Source organism: Equus caballus, chromosome 23 (genome assembly GCF_041296265.1).
Source record: "Equus caballus isolate H_3958 breed thoroughbred chromosome 23, TB-T2T, whole genome shotgun sequence".
Taxonomy (NCBI): domain Eukaryota; kingdom Metazoa; phylum Chordata; class Mammalia; order Perissodactyla; family Equidae; genus Equus; species Equus caballus.
The window spans coordinates 62,242,917-62,266,540 of NC_091706.1; the positions used below are offsets into that span (position 1 = coordinate 62,242,917).

The following is a 23,624-nucleotide window of genomic DNA, read 5'->3' on the forward strand; positions in this document are numbered from 1 at the left end:
GATATATGTCATTATACAGTTGCCAAAACCAATAGAATGTACAACACCAAGAGTGAACCCTAATGTAAACTGTGGACTTTGAGTGATAATGACGTGTCCATGTAGGTTCATCGATTATAACAAACAAACCACTGTGGTGCAGGGTGGCAATAGTGGGGGAGGTTGTGTGTGTGTTTAAGGGTACAGAGGGTATATGGGAACTCTCTGTACTTCCCACTCAGTTTTACTGTGACCCTAAAATGGCTCTAAATAATAAAGTATATTAATTTTTTTAAAGTTCCTGTTGGTTTCTCTGACAGGCAATAATCAATGAAACATATATGATCTATTTTGAGTAATTTTTGACTGTGATATGAGGTATGGATTGAAGTCAATTTTCCCACACATGGATATCTAATTATTGCTACCTTTTTTCCATTGAATTGCATTTGCACCTTTGCTGAAAATCAACTCTCTTCGAGAAAGGACACACATATATATGCACGTCTATTTCCAGACTCTCTGTACTCTTGCAAGATCTACGTGTCTGTTCTTTTGCCAATATCAGAGGTCTTGATTGACAGTTCTACAGTAAGTCTTGAAATCAGGTAGAGCGAATGCTTCTGCTTGGTTCTTCTTTTTCAAAATTGCTCTCACTATTCTACTTCATTTGCCTTTCTATACAAATGTCAGAATCAGCTTATCAATTTCTACACAAAAAACCCTGCTGGATTATGTTAGTATTGCTTTGAAGCTACAGTTCAGTTTGGAAAGAACTGACATCTAAGCGATATTGAGACTTCAAATCCATGAACACTCTATAGCTCCCCATTTATTTAGCTCTTCTTTGATTTCATTCATCAGCGGTTTGTAAGTTTTCAGCTTACAGATCTCACACATACTTTTGTAAGATTTATACCTAAGTATTGTGTCATTTTTGTGCTATTGTAAATGAATTGGTCTTTAATTTCAATGTTAAATTGTTCATTGCTAATATATAAAAATATAGTTCAATTTTATATACTGATTTTGGATCCTAAAATCCTGCTAGACTTACTTTTTAGTTCTAGTAATATTTTGGTAAACTTACTGGGATTTCCTACATAGTTTTTCATGTCACCTGCAAATAGAATACAGTTTTCTTTCTTTCTTTCCAATTTATGTGCCTTTCATCTTTTTTCCCGGCTCATTTCACTGACTTGGACCTAGGGCAAGGTTGAATAGAAGTGATGACCGTGGACATCTTTGCCTTGTTTCTGCTCTCACGGGGAAAGCGTTCAGCCTTTCACCATTAAGTATGATGTTAGCAGTAAGTTTATCACAGGTGCCCTTTATCAGGTGGAGAACGTTCCCTCCTGTTCCTAGTTTGCTAAAGTTTTTATTATGAATGGACATTGGATTTTGTCAGATGCTTTTTCTCCATCTATTGAGGTGATTATAGTTTTTCTTAGTCTGTGAATTACACTGGTTATTTTCAAATGTTGAGTCAGCCTTGCTTTCCTGAGATAAATCTCTTTGTTCATAATATACTCTCCTTTGTATATATTGATAAATTAGGTTGACTAACATTTTGTTGAGGATTTGCCTGCTCTGGACATTTCATATAAATGAAATCATACAATATGTGGGCTTTTGTTACTGGCTTCTTTCACTTAACATAATGTTTTCAAGATCCCTCCACGGTGTAGCATGTTTCAGTACTTCATTCCTTTTTTATTGCCAGTTAATATTCCATTATAAGGATACACCACTTTTTATCCATTCATCAGCTGATGGACATTGAGTTGTTCCTACTTTTGGCCATTTTAAGTAACGCTGCTGTGTACATTCACATACAAATTTTTATAAGGACATATGTCTTCGTTGCTCTTGGGTATATACCTAGAAGTAGAGTTGCTACATCACATGGTAACTCTATATCTAATACTCTGAAGAACTTCCAAAGTGGCTGCACTATTTTACATTCCCGCCAGCAATCTATGAAGGTTCCAATTTCTCCACATCCTTGTCAATACTTGTTACTGTATTTTTTTTATTGTGTTTGGCTTTTAAATGTTTCTGCTTAAACACAATGTATTTCTACTGTACAGCCCATGTATGTCCAATAGAATCTTTTATGTGGCCTGTTTAATTATAACAAGGTCAATAAAGCCTTAATCAGTTAGTGAAATATTATAAAATTTAAATATAAATTGTCTATAACCTATGTTAAATAAGTAAAATTATCCACTTCAAAGTAGTTTTTAAAAGTAGTCAAGGTTAAAGATCTGTGTGTCACTAGAGAACATCTTGCTGATGAATTAGCCAGATCCAAATTCATGATAAAAAAAAAAAAAACCTATATAACAAAAAATTTGACAAGAACTTTATTTTCCAGCCTGGGTAATATTTACACTTTTTTTCCAAAGGATTAAATCATTTTTTCCTCAGCTTTGTTGAGGTATAACTGACAAACAAAAATTGTGTTTATTTAAGGTGTACAATGTGATGATTTGATACATTGTGAACCGCTTACCATGATCAAGCTAATTAACCCATCCATCACCTCACACAGTTACACATAGTTACCTCAAAATAATGACAATAGTTACTTTTTTGTGTATGGTGAAAACACTTAAGATCTATTCTCTTAGCAAATAAAACTATAAAACATTGATGAAAGGAATTGAAGAAGACACAAATAAATGGAAAGATATCCTGTGTTCATGGATTGGAAGAATTAACGTTTTTAAAATGTCCATACTACTCAAAGCAGCTTACAGATTCAATGTAATTCTTATCAAAATTCCAATGGCATTTTTCACAGAACTAGAAAAAGCAATCCTAAAATTTATATAGAACTACAAAAGACCCCGAATAGCCAAAGCAACCTTGAGAAAGAACAACAAAGCTAGAGGCAACACACTTCCTGATTTCGAATTGTATTACAAAGTTAGAGTAATCAAAATAGTATGGTACTGGCTAATATTTACACTCTTAAAACTTCAAGTTTTCAGCTTTCACCCTCATCTCCTTAATAATGTATAATGACTCTCTCAGTGCTTTATATTTTCAAACCACCCAGGCCAACAATTATTTTTCTTCTCAAGATTCCTGCTATCGAAATGTGTAGCTTTGGTGTCAACTATAATTTCAATCAAGGCTAAATCAAGAATAGATTGGTCATGATTTTATTTACAAATTAAATACTCAAGAAATATAAATTTTTTAAGACTATCAATTATTCATCTCTCCCATCAAATTAACAAAAAAAATGATGCCAATATCCAGCATTGTGAAAGATCCTAATAGACAGCTACTCTGCCTTGGCCAGCGGAAGTTTAAAACTAATACAAATTTTCTGACGGACAATTTGGAAACATATCTCAAAAGTTTTAAGAATGCACAAACCCTTTGACCCAGCAATTCTTCTTCTAGGAATTTGTGCTAAGGAAGTAATTAGAAATATGGTCAAAGTTTTATGCATAAAGATGTTCATCCTTATAATGGAAAAATGAGGAAATTTCAAAATAGCTAGAAATGAGGAATGGTCAGTGGCCCAACAAAACACAATTTATTTGATTGACTCAATATTATGCAACAACACAAAACTCATGTTTTCAATTAACTTTCAATGGCCCGAGAAAAGTTTTTGATGTTATGTTTTGAAGAAAATGCAACATATAAAACTACCTACTGTGTGCTTCCCACTTCCTGAGATAGAATAGAGACTGAACTAAGTATATTAGCAGTAATAAGTCATCCATGAGCGGTAGGATTAAGGGCAGTTTGTAATAGCATGTGTGTGTGTGTGCACACGTGTATATTTTCAAAGCTTTTTTGCAGGGAACATGTTTTACTTCTAAAATGATAATGAAAGTGATGGACAGAAATGTTCTTAATTTCGCCTCTGATTAAAACCACCTTTTTATTCTACTGCACAGCAATAAATGTCTGCTTCAAGAATACCTCATTTTGCTTTCTCTAAAAGTTGCAGAATCAACTTAGATAATGAGCAGTTTATTTGCAGTAATAATGTATTGGTTCTACTCAGGGAGCCAGCTCACAGAAACTTCTCCCTATGGCAAAACAAAAATGTCATACACAGAGGCATTACAGTGTTTATGCTAACTCTGGCATTTTACACGCTTGAGCTCATTATTATTCTCATTAATTTTGTGATTGTTAATAGCACTGCTATTTATATGATGACTTAACCTTTAGAGATTTCAATCAAAGATTTCAAAACTCAATGGAGAATGTGTCTAGAATGTAAGAGGATGTATCTGAGTGGTTTTCCCCAGTGGGGAGCATATTTTGATCCTCAATATATTTAAATGACTGGGATGCCTAGCTAGAGAAAAGTTTAGAAACAATTATTTTATCAGTAAAGATATAAAAATTATAAATGATTAGTTGGCTTTCATAAAAATATGTACGAATGTCAAAAATATGTATGAAATGGAAACAACCTTCAGGGGTATTTGCCAGATGTTCTCTTTTATGTAGGTAATCTTAAAATAAGTAAGGAATAAGAACTTTTTAATAAAGAGCCTTGTTTTAAAGCAAAAGCTGTTCTAGGCTTGCATCTGAGCAGGACAAACCAAAACTCAAAGAGATAAGAATACAGGAGATTCTTTATTTTGCTTATTAGGAACACAGCGAGGACCCCACTGTTCTCTTTTGCCAACAGACGGTTTAGGCTGTCTGGCACAGTCAGTTCATCCTTGGCCATGGAGTCGTTCGTTAGTCTGTGTCAGCTGTGTTTCTGTATAGTTGTAGTGTTTTACAAGCATCATTAAAGCTATTACATATGATAAGCATAAAAGCAGTAAGAACGATTGTCTCTTCCATCTTTTTCTATGCTTTAGAACAGTTTATAAAGGATGATAATGACCCAGTGTTTACAAGAACCATCTGACAGCAAAAATCTAAAAGTTTGACAAAGTAATCTATTGCCAAAGCCGTGGTGAACCACCTGGTGGCAGAGATTTGTAACAGCTCTCCCACACCTGCGCCTATGGAGGTGATTACATTGTTGCCTCTCGGCTCCAAATCCATCCTCCTATACTCTGCTTTTTGATGCTGGGGCCAGGACCTGTTTTGTCAGGTGGCTCTAAGCTAGGATGTGTCAACAGGGGCACCAGAGGGAGCCTGAGAGGCCAGAGGAGGACGGAGGGACCTGCTCCTTCCCGTCTGCTGGGGCTTCCTGTCTGCCTGCAGTTCCCAGGAGTCAGCCCTGCCGTGCTTGTCGCCCTGCTGGCAGCACCTTCGCATAGCAGCGGCCAAGTTCAGTTTTCAGTTTTCCCCAGACTTGCAAAACCCTGTCCCCCACCAGAATCAGCTGGCCACCTCCTTCTTCAAGGTCTGGGTCCCAGGCCCACAGGGCTCCCCACTTCAAACTCAGAACCACCAGCCGCGGTCCAGCGGTACCGTCTCCTCAGAGGTCTGAGCTGCAGTGTCATGGGCCCTCCTGGAAGTTTCCTCAGCTGAGGGCTGGTGCCGGCTTCCTACACTTGCTGCCTTTTTGATACCTCCAAGTCCTCTTTCTACCCGTCCAGCAATTAATAACACTACCTAGCAAACAATTCTTTACATTCAATTGTTTTGGTTCAGATAACTGATGTGGTTTCTGTTTCCAAGTCCGACCTTGCCTTAGTTTGGGCTGCTATCACAAGTAACCCTGGACAGGGTGGCTTAAACCACAAACTCTGTTTTCTAACAGCTCTGGAGGCTGGAAGTCCACGATGAAGGTGCCAGCATGGTTGCGTTCTGGCCAGAGTCCTCTTCCAGACTGCGGACTGCTAATGTTGTATCTTTACACAGCAGAAAGAGACGAACGAGCTGGAGAATCTCTTCTTAGAAGGTCACTGATCTCGCTCACGAGGGCTCCACCATCATGACCTAATCCTTCCCAAAGTCTACACCCCCAAGATGTCAGTAATTCAACATATGAATGGGGGGGGCGGGGCACATTCAGTCCACTGCAGACCCTAACTAATACAAAAAGGAATTTGGTGATATCTACCAAAAATGACATGGATTTACCCTTTGACCCAACAATACCACAGCTAGTACCCTATGCAAAAAGATACACCATCTAGGATTTTCTTTGAAGCACTATTTATAATATCAAAGATAACACTATTTATAATAGCAAAGATTGAAAATGAAAATGTCTATCAATGGTACATGCACATAATAGAGTATTACAAAGTCATAAAAAGGGATGGGAAAAGGCTCTATATGCTGCTATGGAGTGATTTCCATGATATATGGTTAGGCAAAAAAACAAGGGGGAGAAAACGTATGTAGGATGCTGCTGCATGTCTAAGAAAATGAAGAATAAAAGCATATTCACATATCTGATTTCATTAAATTGAATTGAAAGATAAACCAAAAATAAGATACCTACTGGAGGTAGGAAAGAATAGGTTGAAGATTAGGATGCAAGCTAGACTTCTCTGAATATACCCTGTTTTACAGATTAAATTTTTAAAGGTCTGGCCACCAATTCCAACATGTGGGTGGGGAGGGTTCCCACCACCAACAAGCAATTCTCCGACACCAGCTGGGTGTCCTACAATTTAACTCAATTCTGACACTATCTACCTGGAGGCTAAGGGCTCAGTCCTACAAGACTGCCCCCCCACACACACACACTTCAGACACCAATCCAAAGTCCAAGTTATCAACTCTGCTTCTGACCAACTGGCTAGAAACTGGAGGTTCCAGCAACTCCCTCCTTGCATTCAATTAATTTACTAGAGTGGCTCAGAGAATTCAGAGAAACATTTTACTTACTAGATTACCAGTTTATTATAAAAAGACATAACTCAGGAACAGCCCAGAAGGAAGAAATGCACAGGGCAAGGGACGGGGGGAGGGTGTGGAGCTTCCATGCCCTCTTCAGGTGCACTACTCTCCCTAAATCTCCACATCTTCACCAACCTGGAAGCTCTCTGAGCCCTGTCCTTTTGGGTTTTTTGTTTTGTTTTGTTTTTGTTTTTTTTAAAGATTTTATTTTTCTCCTTTTTCTCCCCAAAGCCCCCTGGTACATAGTTGTATATTTCGTTGTGGGTCCTTCTAGTTGTGGCATGTGGGACGCTGCCTCAGCGTGGTCTGATGAGCAGTGCCATGTCCGTGCCCAGGATTCGAACCAACAAAACACTGGGCCACCTGCAGCGGAGCGAGCAAACTTAACCACTCGGCCACAGGGCCAGCCCCCCTTTTGGGGTTTTATAGAGACTTCATTACATAGCCCTGACTGATTAAATCTTTGGCTATTGACGATTCAACCTCCAGCCCCTCTGAAATTTCCAACCCTAATCACATGGTTAGCTCCTCTGGCAACCAGCCCCATCCTTAGGCACTTTCCAAAAGTCACCTCATTAACAGAACAAAAGACACTCTTACCCCTCTTATCACTCAGGAAATTCCAAGAGTTTTAGGAGCTCTGTGCCAGAAACAGGATGAAGACCAACTATATATTTCTTATTACAAATCACAATATCACAACTTTGAAACCATAAATATAATTTACACAATCATAGATAAAATTAAATTTTTTAAAATGATGTCTTTCATAAACAAACAAAAACTCTATCCACTGAAAGGGCATTGTTTCTTCAAAGGTCAACCCAATAGCAATGAGCACCCCTAGTGCCTAGATTATGGTCTCAAATACCATTTCCTACCAAGAGGAACCAGGCTTCCTTGAGAAATGACAGGTTCTCAGTCCAGAGCAGAAAATGAACAAAGTGAGTGAATAAGGAAAGCCTGAAAGCTATCCGGGACAGCTGGGTTATATCAAAAGGACTCAGGAGCCAACTTGAAGAGATTCCATGAGAATATCTTCATTTGCAATCCCTAAGGATGAATGAGTCTAGGCAATGATTCTCAATGCCCACTCACATCACACAAAAAAGAGACAACCAGATATTATGTACCTCCTGATAAAAGTACACAACAACATCTATGAAGTATTCCCGTGCAAAACATGGAACTATAGTCTAGTCAAGGTTCAAGATACATGTACTGATTTGCAGGGGACAGAAGAACATATTAAATGACATCATGGAGATGCAATTAGCAAAATTCAGGCGATAGAACACTACAGGATGAACAATTATTTCGTCAACAAGTAAACTGCAAGGAAAAAAGAGAGTGTGTAAATCAGTAAATTAACAGAGAAAAGGTTATGGGTTTGATTTAGACAAGCTAATTGTTTAAAATTTTTTATGAGACAATTGGGGAAATTTGAACACAGATGGGATAGTTTAAGATATTTTGGAAATAGTTGACCAACACAGGCTCTGGTGTCTTGCTGTGGTTTGAGTGGTTTCCATATGGAAAATGGAAAAGGGGCAGGTTGACCCATCTTTGACATTGCTGGGAAAATAAGGACAGCCTGCATGGATGCAGGAGTGTGGATGCTTAGAAAAATATGGAGAAATCATAAAATCTCAGAGCATGAGAGGGTCTTTGGATTGTCACAAGCAAATAGCAGTAACATTTGAACCAAAATCAGCCAAATCTCTAAGGTGTGGAAGCTAAACTGATATAAGTTTCATATACATATGTCAGAAATTTCTGTCTCTTTATGGGTTTCAAAATTATTCGCATAGAGTATTTCACTGTATTAAATTATTTTAACATCCATATTTATAGTTACATATCTCAATGAATGTTTGCATATTTTGCCTCATTTTTAATTTGTCAGAGATTCACATGTTTTATTTATATTTTTTCAAAGTTCTCAGAATTAGTCAATACATATTTTATAATTCATTAATATTTTCTGTTTACTAATTTATATTTTCTTTAGTTTATTTTCTAACTTTTCCATTTTTTAAAAAATAACAACAGAACTTAAGGCTACACATTTGCAACTTTGTACAGCTTTGTTTGCCTCCAAAATATTTCTGGGGTAGAGGAAAGGGAGAATTGCAATGCTTTTTAAAAAAATATTATTAATGGAGCAATTTATCCTATGTTCACAAACTAGCTCTTGAGAAATACGAATACACACTATAAAACAAAGCAAGGTCGAGGCAATGATTCTAAAATAGAACACATTACAAATGAAATTATAAAATTTTATAAATGTGCTTCAAAGTAATCAAGGAAGGGAGGCAAACAGAAATGACAAGATTAGCCATGAGTTGATAACTGAAACTGAGTGGTGTCTATATGGGAGCTCAGTATACTAATCTGTCTACTTTTGTAAATGACTAAGATTGTTCATAACTTAAAAATTTTTAAATAAAGCTTAAGAAGTGACTAAATAGAAAAGTTTTACATTTCCAGCCTGGCAAAATTTGGTTAAGTTACAAGACAAGTTCAATAAACTGAATTTTTTCCTCAATGTAAAAACAAAATTACACAACTAAATTTGTGCCTGGTGACTTCAACCAAACACCATGGCACCCCCCACCCTCCAGCCCCCAAAATCAACACAGGTATCTCTCAGGGTTTGGGATTTTACCCTTCTTACAAGCTAATAAGAGCCTGTTATTGTTTTATCAGTATTGGCAGAAGACACAAGACTCCTGGTCACAGAAAAAGACTTTATTACTCATGGCACAGCAAGCAGCATGCGCATTAAGTCCTTGCCCCAGGTCCCATGGCGGTGATGTGCAGGGACCCAAAAGAATGTAACGTAATACATGGATTTGAGTCGTAGATGAGGAATGCTGAGCTCGGAAATTCACCACTTTTCTACCATGACCCAGATTCAACAATTATAAATTCTTAGACAATACTGTACCATCTATACCTTCAAATGCCCGACTTTAGATAATTTCAACCCTCAAGTTTGTTCACTGTAAACATAACCCTGAGGAGTGGCGTCAGTAAAGAGCAGGCAGGACCTTGCATTCTTGGCATATGCAGCAAAAATGTGCAGCCATGCTCAGGGCCCAGGGAAGACTGCCTTCCCCACCAATCCACCCATTGTCCCCACAGGTCTTGGCTTCTGGCCGACTTTCACAAAAGTATGTCACTCTGTTGGCTGCTTTGATTAATTCAACCAACAGAGTCTAGAACTGAATCTGTCTAAACTTGTCTCATACAGCATTTAATTAAGGCTACTATCAACAGGACTCCAAACAACAAGATGAAGTTAACCTGCAGGATTGACCTCAAATACACCTTTCAGGGTTCTGGACTCAGACACCTGTCCCAGGGGAGACCAAGGGACTTTATTTCAGACAATCAGGATGTAGTCTAGTCTAAGGCTGGTCCATTATCCATTACAACCCATACAAGGGAGTTTACACTGACCTGCTGATCTTTAGTGTCATTGCTAATAATTACAGGAGGCAACAGGTGGACCAAAAAACAAACTGCATCCCCAGTGGAGAGACATTCCATGACCCATTTCCAGCCATACACAAACATAGAACCCAAGCAGGTAACTTCTATCACGATTTGTCATTAAATTTGATTTGGATCAGCATTATATCGGTTTGGCTATGTCCCACAGGCAGTGTCACTGAGTGGTTGCAGCCTCCTTTTCCATACATGGCATAACCCAAGACTTCTCAACCATCAAAGAAGCAAGTGAATTTGTAACAGACAGAGTGAAACGAGGTTGTGCCAGTCCCTGTGTTTGTACCTGTTTAAAGGAGCTCCATGTCGAGAGCTGCTATTGTTGGCGTCAGCACTGGAGAATAATTCAGGGTCAGCCATGTTCACAGATTGTCAGCTGCAGTTGCTGTTTGACTCAAGTGGCAGTGTTCAATCTAGACAACAAAGAGATTATTAACTGCCCGCACCCTTGTACATCTGGGGTCTAAGGTGTTCCCATCACACGTGCCAGGATGGTTTAATCTATGAGTCTATAGTCTTCCGAGTGGCAGACCAGATAGCGGACCACACAGCTAAGTCATTGGCCCAAGAGGCAGTAAAAAGTATGTTTCACCATAGGATGTATTGGCCAGGGTCATGAGAATGACCTTGAGTTCTGCCCAGTGAGTTCTGAGTGGACAACCACACCAATTTTCAGTTGAACGGCTGCAGCAGCCCCATGGACAGGAACAGGTTTCAACTCAGCCAGACCATCAGTAAGCCCGGCCCAGGCATTAAGGCGAACCTCTGGAAGTGAGGGCCCCACTGAGCCAGTGGCTTTACTTCAGGCAGTATAATGCCAATAAAGTTTCCCCAAGGCAGTAGCTGCCACTTTTTCATATAACCTGAGATGCTGCTGGAGCCAGGCCACTGCGTCCTTGAATATCCAATCTTCCATTTGACAAGCGAGGTATATTGAGCCTTTTCCTTATTAGTTGTCAAGTCTGAGTTGACCCACCCCAAAATGAGGACATCAGACTACAGAGTCACAAGGCCTCCATGGGTCAGGCCAACAAAAGCTGGTGAACAGGTCAATAGCCACCCCCCCATTTTAAAAGAGGTGTACTTGATGCCCGCATCAGGCAGGTGGCGATGTTGTACCAGGAAACTGCCTCTGCATTCTGCAACCAGTAAGTCTTTAACTAAAGCCATGATTTCCATTTCTTCTCAGATTTTATATTCCTTTTCTAGACCCCCAGGAAGAGGACAGAGATTACCTCTCCACCCGCCACAGTCGCCGAGTGGAAGAATCCGTCCTGGACGTCACGGGCATTCACGATACCAGCACGTACAACATAAACATCAACGCACGTTCAACAATGAAAGACCCAATAGTAACTGAATCTGCCCAAAAGGTCCTCCCTACAAGGTCACTTTAATTTTCCTTCTTCACAGAAAATGTTGCCCAAACCCTTTCAGTTGAATTTTGGATGCTTTTCCTCCCTGCAGCAGGGCTTCTCAACCTTGGCATTAGTGACATTTTGGGCTGGATAGCTGTTTGTCTGGGGAGGCGTCCTGTGTGCTGTAAGACGTTTAGCAGCATCCTTGCTTCTACTCCTACTATCTAGCAGTTCTACTGTTTCTAGTCGCAAGGAGAACACTCCACCTTCCTCCAGTCATGACAATCAAAGTTGTCTCCAGACATTGTCAAATGCTCCGTGGGGGCCCGGGGGGGGGGGGGGCGGTGCTAAATCACTTTAGTTGAGAACCACACTCTATGGGAACATGGACCAGTGGACCAAGAAGTCTAACAGGGGCTACAGCTGATGGAAGTCCAGAAAAGTGAGAGGGATGCAGATGGAGGGAGAGGAGACAGGCTGTGAAGGATGGCTTTTTTATCCTTTATCTCTTCAAGCCAGGCTCAAAACCAGTTCCTCTGCACCCATTACTGCAGCTTCCCCCACAATCCTCACTGCCTTTATTCACCTGTGCATCCAGCACCCCCAACTAGCTGGGCGGGATTGTGACCTGGGCACCTATATACAACAACGCTAAAAATATCTGAGTTTCTCCCCTCCGTGAAGTTCCCCAAGCATACTCAGCTTTTTCCATAAAGCAGCTGAAGTTGGAGTGTGGGGGAAGGGAGGAGTCAAGAGGTATAGACGGACAGAGCAATTCCACTCCAGTAAGCAAGGCTTTGCATCAACTTTCAGTTTCAGGCAGCTACCAGCAGCTTGGGCTCATCCAAATGAACATCTATTTTTGGTCCACCTGAAGCTCTGTCTCCTTATTGCTGATGTCATTTATTTAAGCTTTGGGGATCCCTTGACTCAGCAGCTACAAACACTTTTGGCTACCCTATTTTCACTGCCCCAGTGCCATGCAACATCCCTTTTACCTCCTGTTCTTGAAGACAGTGAGCCCAACCAAAACATCATTTGGGTGGATTGTTTCAATCCTGCCTCTTGCCACTTAGCCTCTAAACACTCATTAACAGGGGGACCCTCACTCTGCCCCTTGCTCACGACTTGGGTGAGAGCATTCGCTACTGGATCCTGGAGAGTCTTCTCATATCCACTAACACAGCCCAGGGGATCTCCCAAAAAGACATGTCTCTGCCAGCATCCCATCTTGTCACCAAAACTGTCAGGCTCTGAGATTTTACCCTACACAAGCTAATAATTTAGCCTATTACTGTTCCATGGACGTTGGAAGAAGATACAAGATTCTTGGGTTAGAGATAAAGTACTCTATTACTCACATACAGCAAGTAGCATGAAAATAATGTTGCATCGGTTCCCCTTGGGGACACCAGGTAGAGGCCCAGTCGGATGCTACGCATTTAGTGAGTTTGCTCTGAAGCTGAGGAAAAGTGAGCTTGGGGAATCCACTGCTTTTATAGTAACCAGAAGACAGGTCTGAAAGAAGTATCCAGAATGAAGGACAAAGAGACCAAAGGATGGAAAAGAGCATAAGAGACACAGAGGCTACAGTAAGATTTCTAAAAAGTCGTTAAATTAATATGTGAAAGCAGTCTCTTCATAAACTGGACATGGAAGTGAGTCCAATCAATGACAACTTTGCTATTTTTTAACTGTTATTTTTCAATATTTTCAAAGCATATTCTGGGGGAAAATATTAAATAAGTGAGTAGCAGCAGCCTCCAAACAACGACATTATTGCTCCTGATTTCCAACACCTCCATCTCCCAGGATGAGGAGCATCTTTACCTGTGTGCACCTGCATTACAGGGCTGCAGCAGGGACCCCTGTGCTATCATCAGGGACAAGAAGCCCTGAAAAGAAGTGACTAAGGAACTCGAGACTATACGGTGATGGACCAAACTCCCCTCCTAGAACATTTAAGTTTTTCTCGTTTTCTGCAAAGAATAATTTATAAACTCAGAGTACTCAATAATTTTCATTCAAGTAAAATGATAGTTGATTACATAGAGGTTGAAAGCACAAACCCTGGAGCTAGATCAGCCTTTGCTTGAACCCCAGCATCGCCATCTATGAGCGATGTGACCTGAGCAAGTGACGTCACCACCCTGAATCTCTGTTTCCTCATGGGAAATGGCAACAATGTCACCAGCCTCAAGATTCATTGGGACATTTATCACATTTGGCTTTTATTCTTAGCTATGTTGAGGGGAAGAGTGCCGAAATGTAAAACAGGTGGCCAGGGGTTCCTGGTTCCCTGGAAGGCCGCTCAGGGATTCAGGCACTCAGGAGGTAAGAAAGAGAGCACAAAAATTAAGAATATGACAGGTGTGGAGGGAGTGGCAGTTGGACATTTGTGGGGGGCCAAGATGAGCCTAAGAATTGCCTTTCTTTATTATGAATATAACTTTTTTAAAAAGAAGAACAGAAAACATTTATTTCCAATTTCCTCTGGTATGAGGAAGACCCACAGTCAGTGAGGAACTGAGGTATTCTAGAGTTCCTCCAACAAGAATTCCTGGAAGGACCTCCTTATATGTCACTCATTGCCATACAGGTATCTCCCGCCTGGGCCACACTAGAGAAGGCTGAACAGCACCCAGGCCAAGAGGAAACAATAGAGCAGGGGGCAGAAAGAAACCAACAGTCAGTCAGTCAACAAACTGGTACTGTGCACCTACTGTGTGCCAGGCTTTGTGTTAGGGGTGATGAACAAGCTGGCATGGTCCTACCCTCATGGAGTGTGTATTTCCAGGCAGCAGCTCCCTGGTGCCAACCTGCGGACATGCTAGAGTAGAATCACCCTTAGTATTTCGATTCCTCAGACTCTGAGCACAGATCCCACCCCTGACCTAATGAATCAGACATTCTAGGAGGTGGGGGACACAGGAGGCTGGATTCTTAGTAAGTGCTCTCTGGTGATTCTAAGAAACACCCCGTTTGGGAACCACCATTGGTGTTCCTGCAAGGGTGGTCAGACCCTCAAGCTCAGTATCTCCAAGAGTACTGCATAGGACTGTGTTTCAGTGCACCTCGAGGTTTGAGAACCATTGTGTAAGACTGCCTTTCTCTTACACCACTTCCTTTCTATTAAATAATACATGTGAAAGTGCACAGTGATTACAAAGCATGACACAGAGTTAATGGGACCTTGTATTTAGGACCTTTCTATAAACCGAGAAAGTCCAGTCTACACAAGTAACTGAAGTCAGTGTAGAAGATAATGAGGCATTCCTCGGAGCTTAACACTTTGTTTGTTTCTTTGCTGTTGAGATGTATGAGTACTTTATATACTTTGGACATTAACCCCTTATCAGACATAAAGTTTGCAAATATCTTCTCCCAATTGTTAGGTTGTCTTTTCGTTTTGTTGATGATTTCCTTTGCTGTGCAGAAGTTTTTTAGTTTGATGTAGTCCTATTTTATTTTTTCTTTTGTTTCCCTGACCTGGTGAGACATGGTATTTGAAAAGATGTTGCTAAGACTGATGTCAAAGATGGTACTGCCTACATTTTCTTCTAGAATTTTTATGGTTTCAGGTCTTATGTCAAGTCTTTGATTCATTTTGAGTTAATTTTTGTGTATGGTGTAATATAGGTGTCCAGTTTCAGTCTTTTGGATGTGGATATCTACTTTTCCCAGCACCATTTGTTTAAGAGACTCTCCTTGCCCCATTGTCTATTCTTTGCTCCCTTGTTGACAACCATGCCTGAACAGGAGGAAGCCAGAGGAAAACCTGGTGGAGGTCCTGTCCCATATTGGAAATATAGTAAATATTCCCTCTTTTGAAATTAAGCATAACCCTTTATATTTAAAAATTAAATATAAGTAGGGGAAAGCTGTACCCTATAGTGCAGCATAATGAGAAAACTGTGGGCTTGGGAGTCAGCCAGGCCTGAGGACTGAATCCCAGCTCTGGCACATTTCATATCTGCAAAATAGAGTAATATTCCTCATTTCACAGGGCCGCTGGAAGAGTCAAAGTGAATAACATACGTAAGGATCCAATCACGGGCCCCGCAGAGTGGGAGCGGGGTAATTCGTCCCAGTCGCTATTCGTATTAGCTATTGGTTGTTCAGCCCGTAAGCTGTTTTTCAGAAACTCAAGATAGCAAACTACAGTAACTTTCCATACAAGTTGAGCATGAAAACCTCACCCATCACCTTTCATCTAGAAAGATCTAATCACTTCTTTGGACGCACCTTGCCTGAGAGGGCGCAACTCCAACCAACCCAGGGAAAGCAGGTCCTGTGAGGAAGGCCCCCTCAGGGTAAACTCGCAGCATTTCTCTGACTCCGACCGCTGACAGCCTGCGTGGTAAAGTGCTGCTACACGGTGAAAAAAAAAAAAGGACAAGAAAAGAAAAACAGAATTACACATAGAAGCTTTGCATTCGTAACCGTGGACCCGGTGACGTCCTCGCAGGTCTGCGTGACCCCAGGCGCACTTGGCACGCTGTGCAAGCAGCGAAGGCGGGGCGGGGAGCAGGAAGCAGGGCGCGGGGGCGCGGGGACGCGGGGGGCCTCGGGTACCGGAGCCGCCAGATCCCCGAGCCTCTGCTGCCCTGAGGGCCGGTTATTTGCAAACGCCGCGCGTCCTCCCACCCTTCGGTCTCTGTCCAGCGCGAGCCGGCAGTGCCCCTCCCCCCCCGGGCCCAGGCGGGGGCCCGCCGACGTGGGCGCGGGAGGCTTCGCCCGCTTCCTGCCGCTGACCGCCTAGCGACCGTCCCCTCAGGCCCAGGGCGAAGTCCCTCCAGCGGGCGGGGGTGGGGGCCCGCGCAGACGCCGGCCGGTCCCTGCTCCGCCCCTCGGCCGATGGCCCCAGGGACAGAGGGCGGAGCGCGGAGGCGGCGGCTGGCCCGCGCCGCGCACGGGAGCGCGCCCCGCAGCCCGCCGGCCGCCGTCGGAGCCCCGCCGTGCGCCCGCGGTGAGTCCCCCCCGTCCCCCCGGCGGGCTGAGCGCGGTGACTCCTTCCAGTCCCCGCGGCGGGCTGAGCGCGGCGCCCTGCCCGGAGCGGCGCGGCGTCCTCCGCGGGGCCGAGGCGCGGGCGGGCCGGGGCTGGGGGTCCGACAAGGCCGAGGCGACGCGGGCCCCAGTTCCTGAGGCCTGACCGCTCCGCCCCGGCCCAGCCCGGGCCGCGCTGGAGAGTCCCTGCCCCAGGAGGGTGTGCGGGCCGCGCTGGAGAGTCCCTGCCCCAGGAGGGTGTGCGGGCCGCGCTGGAGAGTCCCTGCCCCAGGAGGGTGTGCGGGCCACGCGGGGGAATCCCTGCCCCAGGAGGGTGTGCGGGCCGCGCGGGGGAGTCCTCACGCCAAGCCATGGTTGGCCACAGGGAAATCCTCACTGAGGAGCAGGCACGTGGGAGAATGCACACCAAGTGAGGAAGGGAAAATGCGTGAGGGGAAAGAGACGCCTCGGGGGAAAGGTTGGGCGCAGAGCCCACCCTGATTGATTCAGAGATCCAGGGGGAGCATGGGCCTCCGTTCCTGGTTCAGCCAGCACGTCAGAAGGGCGCATCTTCCTTCTTGTATCATACATGACCCTCCGCACGGCATGCGTGTTGCATGGCGGGCAGAGACAGCCTCTAGGACAGCAGTTTTCAAACTTTTGGGTGCTCAGAAAACCCCTTTACACTCTTAAAAGTTAGTATAGTAAGGAGCTTTTGTTTGTGTGGGTTACATCGTTTGATGTTTATGATATATAAGTAAAATTGAGAAATTTTTACTCTAATAATTAATTTAAAATAATAGTAGACCTCACAGAACATATATTTATGAAAATAATCATATTTTCCAAAACAGGATGTTACTGAGAAAAGTGGCATTGTGTTATGTTTTTGCAAATCTCTTTAATGTCAGGTTTAATGGAAGGCAGCTGGATTCTTATATCTCCTTCTGCATTCAGTCTGCTGCAATATCGCATGTCAAGTAGCCTCTGGAAAACTCCACTGTGTACTCCTGGGCACGTGAGGGTGAAAAGGCAGAGGGCATCTCGGTATGACTATGAAAGTGGTTTGACCCTGTGGCTCCCTGGGGTCCCTTTCACCACACTGAGAACTGCTGGTATAAGAAATGCTTTGGAGGCTCCACTCAGTGGGCCTGTTCCTTGTTCGTGATCCTTCTCTGAGTAGAAACATACAGCACCCTATGGCGTACCTCTGGTATTTGGGATCAAGCTTGACCTCATTTGGAAACCAAGTACTAGGTCCTCACATAAGCGAACGTGAGCCTTGCTGGCCTCCTGAAAACTCGGCAGGGTGCACAGGTGGCTTGCCTTGTTTCTGTGCCTGCAGAGCTCACTTGTCTGTGCATGCAGGTAGCAGCAGTGATGTTGCACACAGGGCCTGCGGGCTCTGAGAAGAACCTGTGAGGATCCCGTGCCAGGTGTGTAGGGGTTCAGGTGACAGTTACCAAGTGGTCAAGAAGTTATTTCCAAAAGAATGAGGAGGCATGCTTTTGCCTTCCTTTCCTCAGGTTCATTTGTAGTTGTGTAACCTTGAGTTTATTGGAATATGATTCCCCAGTCTTGGTGCTCTTTCACTTTCCACTTTCAGAGGTTTGTTGCTGTGAGGGGTCCTTCCTCAGCCCTTACTAGAAGGCAATGTCCTGCATTGTGGTGTGTGGTAGGTGGGATCCCTCTCTGGATTATTTCCTTGGCTTCATGCTCTGTCGGCACACAAGTTCCAGATAGAAATTACATCCATATATACCCCAAAGGAAAATGATTCTCTAACTCTGTGCTCCCTTTTGTTCATCCATCCACAGAGCCTCTGGTGCTCTGATGAAGCAGCTTGAACCACACTGATACTTTGCATGTTGCATCTGTTGTTGCGCTGTCCACAGGTGGGAGAAGGGGAGAACCCTAACCTCTGAGCACCGGCTGTGTTCTTTGTGTAAAACTCCACTTTGATGGTAGGTCTCGTTCCTTCCTCCCTGCGGTGGACATTACTGACCACCCGCTTACCACACGCCCAGGTCTGTCCTGGGCGCTGCAGAAGGTAGCGGGCACAGGGTAGTGAGACGCAGTCCCTGTCTTTCTGGAGCTCACAGTCTGGGAGCTGAGGTAACTGCTGGTGGATCGAGACAGAGTGCTGTCAGCATGTTCACATGCAACATGGCCCTGTGTGAAGAACAGTGCCCCGACCAGACGGGGGCCTCAGAGCACGTGCTAAGGGAGTCAGAGTTCCAAACTGTGAAGGGGATGATAAAGTGCACATTTATTACCATGTGCCTGGCAAAGAGCTTCATTTGCCATCCTTCCTTCGCTCCTCCTTGTATGAAGGAAGTAACTCCCAGCCAGACTCCAAGCAGGGAAACATGCTCCAGCCTGGTCCCAGTCACTGGGCCAGTCTTGGGCAAGACACTTTCTCTCTCTGAGCCTCGGTGTCTTCGTCTTTAAACTGAAAGATTGGGCCATTGATGTCCCAATGGGGACATTGCAGATGTCCCAAGGAGCCAGTGGTTTGCTGGAGCTGGTTGGTATTAGCGTTTGTGCGCATCTCTTCCCAATTCTTTGTTCAGTGGCATCGCATTTTTTAGCTTGAAATAAGCCATTATGGGAATATTTATACCATGAAATAGGCAAATGCTGTAAATCAGGGCTTCCCCCACCTCCCTGGAGAGCAGGTTGTTAAACATTTGTCAGCACATCATTGCTATTGTCTGAGCCACAGTGCTTTCTTTTTGTCTGTGTTTTAGTAGAAAATAAACTCTGGACAGAAACGCTGGATACGGGGTGTGTGATTCAAGTCCTCCAAAACTTTTGATAGAAAAAAACTGTGTTTGGCACCCGCTGGAGCATGGGTCAGCACACTTTTCTGTAAAGGGGCAGGAGTCAGTATATCAGGCTTTGTGGGCTGTACGGGCTCTGTTAAAACACTAAGCTCTGCTGTCGCAGTGTGAAAGCAGCCACAGACAGGATGCAAATGAATGAGCACAGCTGGGGTCCAATAAAACTTTATTTGCACAAGAGGTGCTAGGTGGTAGTTTGCAGACCCTTGTCCTAGAATGTCAGAACAGGACCTGGGCTTCAAGGAGGTAGTTTCATGGAAAAGGAGATTCTTCAGGACTTTATGCATGAATACCAACCAGGGGCTTGATGCTCCAAGATAGCTGGAAATAGCAACTGCCAAGGATTTGGAATCAAATCAAGAAGAATCCATAGGAGGTTGTTTAAAGGAAGGCCAGGTATGTTGAAGTTTTGAGGACACAACCACGGATGTGAAGTGGGGGTCTTTATTCCCAGCTGCCTCTCTGGAGCCGTCTCAGACATTCTGCCGGGATGGATGGACCTGCAGGCTAACCAAGGGTGTGAATTTGGGGCGTTCTTATGCAAAAATAAGTAGTGTCTCTAATAGCTATTCCAATTCCAGGGACAGAGACAAAGGAAATGCTTAAAAAGGAAGGAAAATCCTCATTATATGTGTAAATATTATAAACTGTATATGTACATCGTGAGTATGTATGCAGATGGGTACAGGTTTCCCTCGCTCTCTGAAATTTCGCTTTACGGAAGACTTACGTTAGTAGTACCTGCTTCCGCTAACTGAAAGAAATCCAAAGGTGATTTTCGTTTTTACGAAAAAAGGCAAAAGGTGAAAATAGTGTTCAGCATTTGTTTTGCAGTGAGCTGTTATAGAAGCTAAGCCGTCACGCATAGGAGCAGTGAGGTCTTTCAAGCATTCCACATCAGCGGATGAGGAAATCGACCTTCCGCATCAAGGCAGGCAGACGGAGAAGGGGGTGGAGACATGAGTGACGTGCCTGCCCTGGTGGATTCAGGTGACGATGAGATGTTGATAGATGACCCTCTTCCTCTCTCTCCTCCACCCCAGTCTCCTGTGTCTCCCATCACTCCAGCCTCCGGCGACTCAGCCTAACGCACCATCATCACCATCATCACCACCTCTCTGCCGTCCAGTGTGCTCACTGTCTTCTCCATTCTGGTAAGTGGCGCTACACTGTACAGACGTGATTCCTACTTCATATAGGCTTTGTATTTCTCATATTGTTCCTGCTTTCACCATATGCCAGTGTTAGCTTAGGTTTTATGTGTTATTTGGTAGGTTATTTTTTGGGTCTGGGAACACTCAAAAATTTTTCCCATGTAATTTCATGGTAATTTCTTCTTTGCTTTGCACCATTTCAGCTTATGAAGTGTTTCATAACGCTCTACTGTCAAATAGCAGGGAAACCAGTATATGCCTATTTGTGTATCTATATATGTACCTAAGTTGTGTGGGAGTGCGATGACGTGTATTTAAAATAGCCTTGTAAATGTTTGGAAGACAGACATACCAAGCTATTGACAGTAGCCAGTTCTGGGCGGTGGAATGGGGTGGAAGGAAGGCAGGCAAGTTTCACTTGTTACTTTTTGTTAACACCATAGTCTGCCTGCCCTGCAACATTCATGTTTTGCTTTTACAACCTGAAAACAAAGAAAACAACTCAAACCTCAACAACCTATACTTTTTAAAGAAAGATAGGATTATTTCTCTGGTTAGAATGTTACCAGCCCCTGCTCCCCCAATAAAACAAATTACTTTAATGGTCACATCACACTTCTGAATTAGTATAGATGAACTCAAAATCATATTGAGAAAGAGCCCTCTGAGATCACAACGTTTTATTAAACATTATTATTTGACTCAAGACCATGTCCGGGATTAAAAGTACCAGATCAAAATGTTCCTTAATGGACTATTATGCAGCCCTTAAACGGCTGTAAAAGGTTGTTTCATGAAGTGTCATAAAGTACAGTTTTTAAGTTTAAAAGCATGTTACCCAAGAACACTTCCCTGTGACCCTATTTTTATGGGGAAAGGAAGCGTGTGCATGTCTGTATGGGTGTGCGTGTGCATGGACAGAGGCAACAGATATGCCAGAAGCTGAGGGCTTTTCTCTTGGTGGGGGGGTCCAGTTGATTTTTAACTTTCTTCACTTTGCTTATCAATATTTTCTAGCAAGTATTTAACAAGTATTACGTTTGATATGACAGGTATTAAATTTGACATGACCAAAAGTAGCCCCTGCAGTCACTTGTACATGGGGACAACACAGCCGCCTTCCTTTTTCTGAGACTGACACACCACCCATTTGCCTAGTAGCCGACCTCTGCTGCTCCGTCCTCCCAGTGGGAAGTGGAGACACAAGGGCAGAGTGAGAGGCAGGGGGAAGCGAAAACGGGCCCAGTGACAGACCTTTGTCACACTGTGCGTATCTACTTCCCCTGTGGAGTCGGCTCCAACCTCGACCCCGCCTCCCCCTGCATATGAGCCCGAGGTTAGACAGTTCTTCACGGGATTAGTACCATCAGCTGACAAGCCATCAGCTGACCATCTCGCCAGATGGACTGGCCTGCATTTCTTTTTTAGCTGATGTTTTTGGAAAGTTTCAGACAGGCAAAGAAACGGGAGTATAACCCCCAGCTTCAGCAATAATGAACATTAACATTTGGCCAATCTGGTTTCATCCACACCTTTCTTCACTCACTTCTTTCTCCCGCTTCCAGGAGTTAGCATCTTCATCTCCAACTGTATAAATTAACAAAGAATTGTTCTCTGTTGTGTGTTTTTAGTGGCAAGCATGTACTGCCTGCTGCAGCAAACGTCTACAAACTAGTCTTCCCCAGTGTCCACCCAGCTGAACCACTGAATGGTCCTTGGACGCTTGCTCTGTCGTCTGCTTCTCTGCTCCTGTGTTTGCTTTTCTCCCTGCCTTTGAGTCTGAATCAGTCTTCCCGCTCTCCTCCTCCTGGTTCTCCTCCTCTGGAAAACCTTTCTGGATCCCCTAGTTACAGCTATCTCTTTCCCGTGACCTTTCTTACGACCTTATTATTATAGTCATTTGTGTGCTCATCTTAGTCTCCCGGACAGATTGTCTCTTGCTAGGAAACAAGGAGTGTTTTCCTAATCTCCCTGTCTCCTGTGGTACTTAGCAATGCGTGCTGCAAAGATGCTCAAGAAAGAGATGCTAAGTTAATCTCAATTAAGTTCATTGGAGGAAAATTTTTCTTATAAAAGAAATGCATCACATTAAAAGAAAAAATTTCAGATATTGCCTAGGACCAAGAACATTTCATCTCACCTGCAAGATTTGAAAAGATTTGAAAGAATTGTGACGACAAAAATCTTCAACTTGAGCCAACGTAAAAAGGCAACTTCTTTTTTGAGGAAAACATTTTTCTTTATGGTCTGTTATCATTTTTTCATGTATGTCTGGAGCCTTTAGGTCGTCTCTGATTTTAGAATGCTTTTTTCCACCAGTAGATAAGAGTGACCGCGACTGCATTTTAGAATATCCGTTGAGTTTTAAAATGTATATTTAAATCTTTAGTAAAAGAAATAGGCTACATTTAGGTCCTGATGCCCATGAAGTACGTTGATATCAATCTCATGAATAGTGGTAGCTCACAGGTGCATGTAGAGTTCCCAGCGTGCACTGCGCTTTCATCTGTTACTAATTATCACAGCAGCCCTTGGGAGCTGGGCAGAGCAGTGAGGTGTAGCCACTGTTCCCTTATGTCTGGAAGCGAGTGAACTGAGGTGTAGGGAGAGAGAACGAATCTTGTCTACTGCAGTGAGAGGCAGAGTGTGATTGTAAATGTTGCTTGGAAACTAAAGGGCTTTGGGATTAGAGGCTGCGAACATGCAAAGACGGGAAACCAGCTCTCTAAGCTACGTTTTCCGTCTTTGGGAGACAGACCAGGTTCTTGAGGTAAGTATGTATCCCTTAATACATAGAATCACTAAAATAACGTCACACTCTCTGAACTAATCGGTTCTTGGATTCCTCATGCTCTGCTTTGGTCTTTGCTGTGCAAGGTAATCCACCTGATGGATTGGCAAGACTCCCTGTGCACGCGTGCTGGTGTGGTTCTCGCTTAATCTGTTCTCTTGACCTAAGGAAAGCTCTGGGCAAGCCCATCTTTGGATAGGAT

General features: G+C 43.3%; 1 protein-coding gene and 1 long non-coding RNA gene across 14 annotated transcripts in view; one reads left to right on the forward strand and one right to left on the reverse strand.

Moving 5' to 3' along the window:
• LOC102149554 (uncharacterized) overlaps positions 1 to 16,542 on the reverse strand; it is a 53,303-nt gene extending 36,761 nt beyond the window's left edge. Inside the window, exons 1-3 of one of the 6 annotated variants that reach the window (XR_002803317.2) lie at positions 16,404 to 16,542; positions 15,894 to 16,019; positions 10,577 to 10,703 (exon numbers count right to left, since the gene is read on the reverse strand). This is a non-coding gene — a long non-coding RNA (uncharacterized lncRNA). Of the gene's footprint in view, positions 1 to 10,576; positions 10,704 to 15,893; positions 16,020 to 16,223 lie in introns of all 6 variants that reach the window. The other 5 variants (XR_002803316.2, XR_002803311.2, XR_002803315.2 and 2 more) reach the window with 5 other exon arrangements.
• Positions 15,942 to 23,624, forward strand: part of ACO1 (aconitase 1) — a 60,219-nt gene continuing 52,536 nt past the window's right edge. The window contains exons 1-3 of one of the 8 annotated variants that reach the window (XM_070248739.1): positions 15,959 to 16,116; positions 20,312 to 20,408; positions 20,521 to 20,631. Coding sequence is in view for 1 of the 8 variants with exons in the window: in XM_023627457.2 (XP_023483225.2) it covers positions 16,506 to 16,617; positions 20,521 to 20,631 (223 nt within the window). In the remaining 7 variants the exon portion in view is untranslated. Of the gene's footprint in view, positions 16,117 to 16,397; positions 16,618 to 20,311; positions 20,409 to 20,520; positions 20,632 to 23,624 lie in introns of those variants that run through there. The other 7 variants (XM_023627458.2, XM_070248741.1, XM_070248738.1 and 4 more) reach the window with 7 other exon arrangements.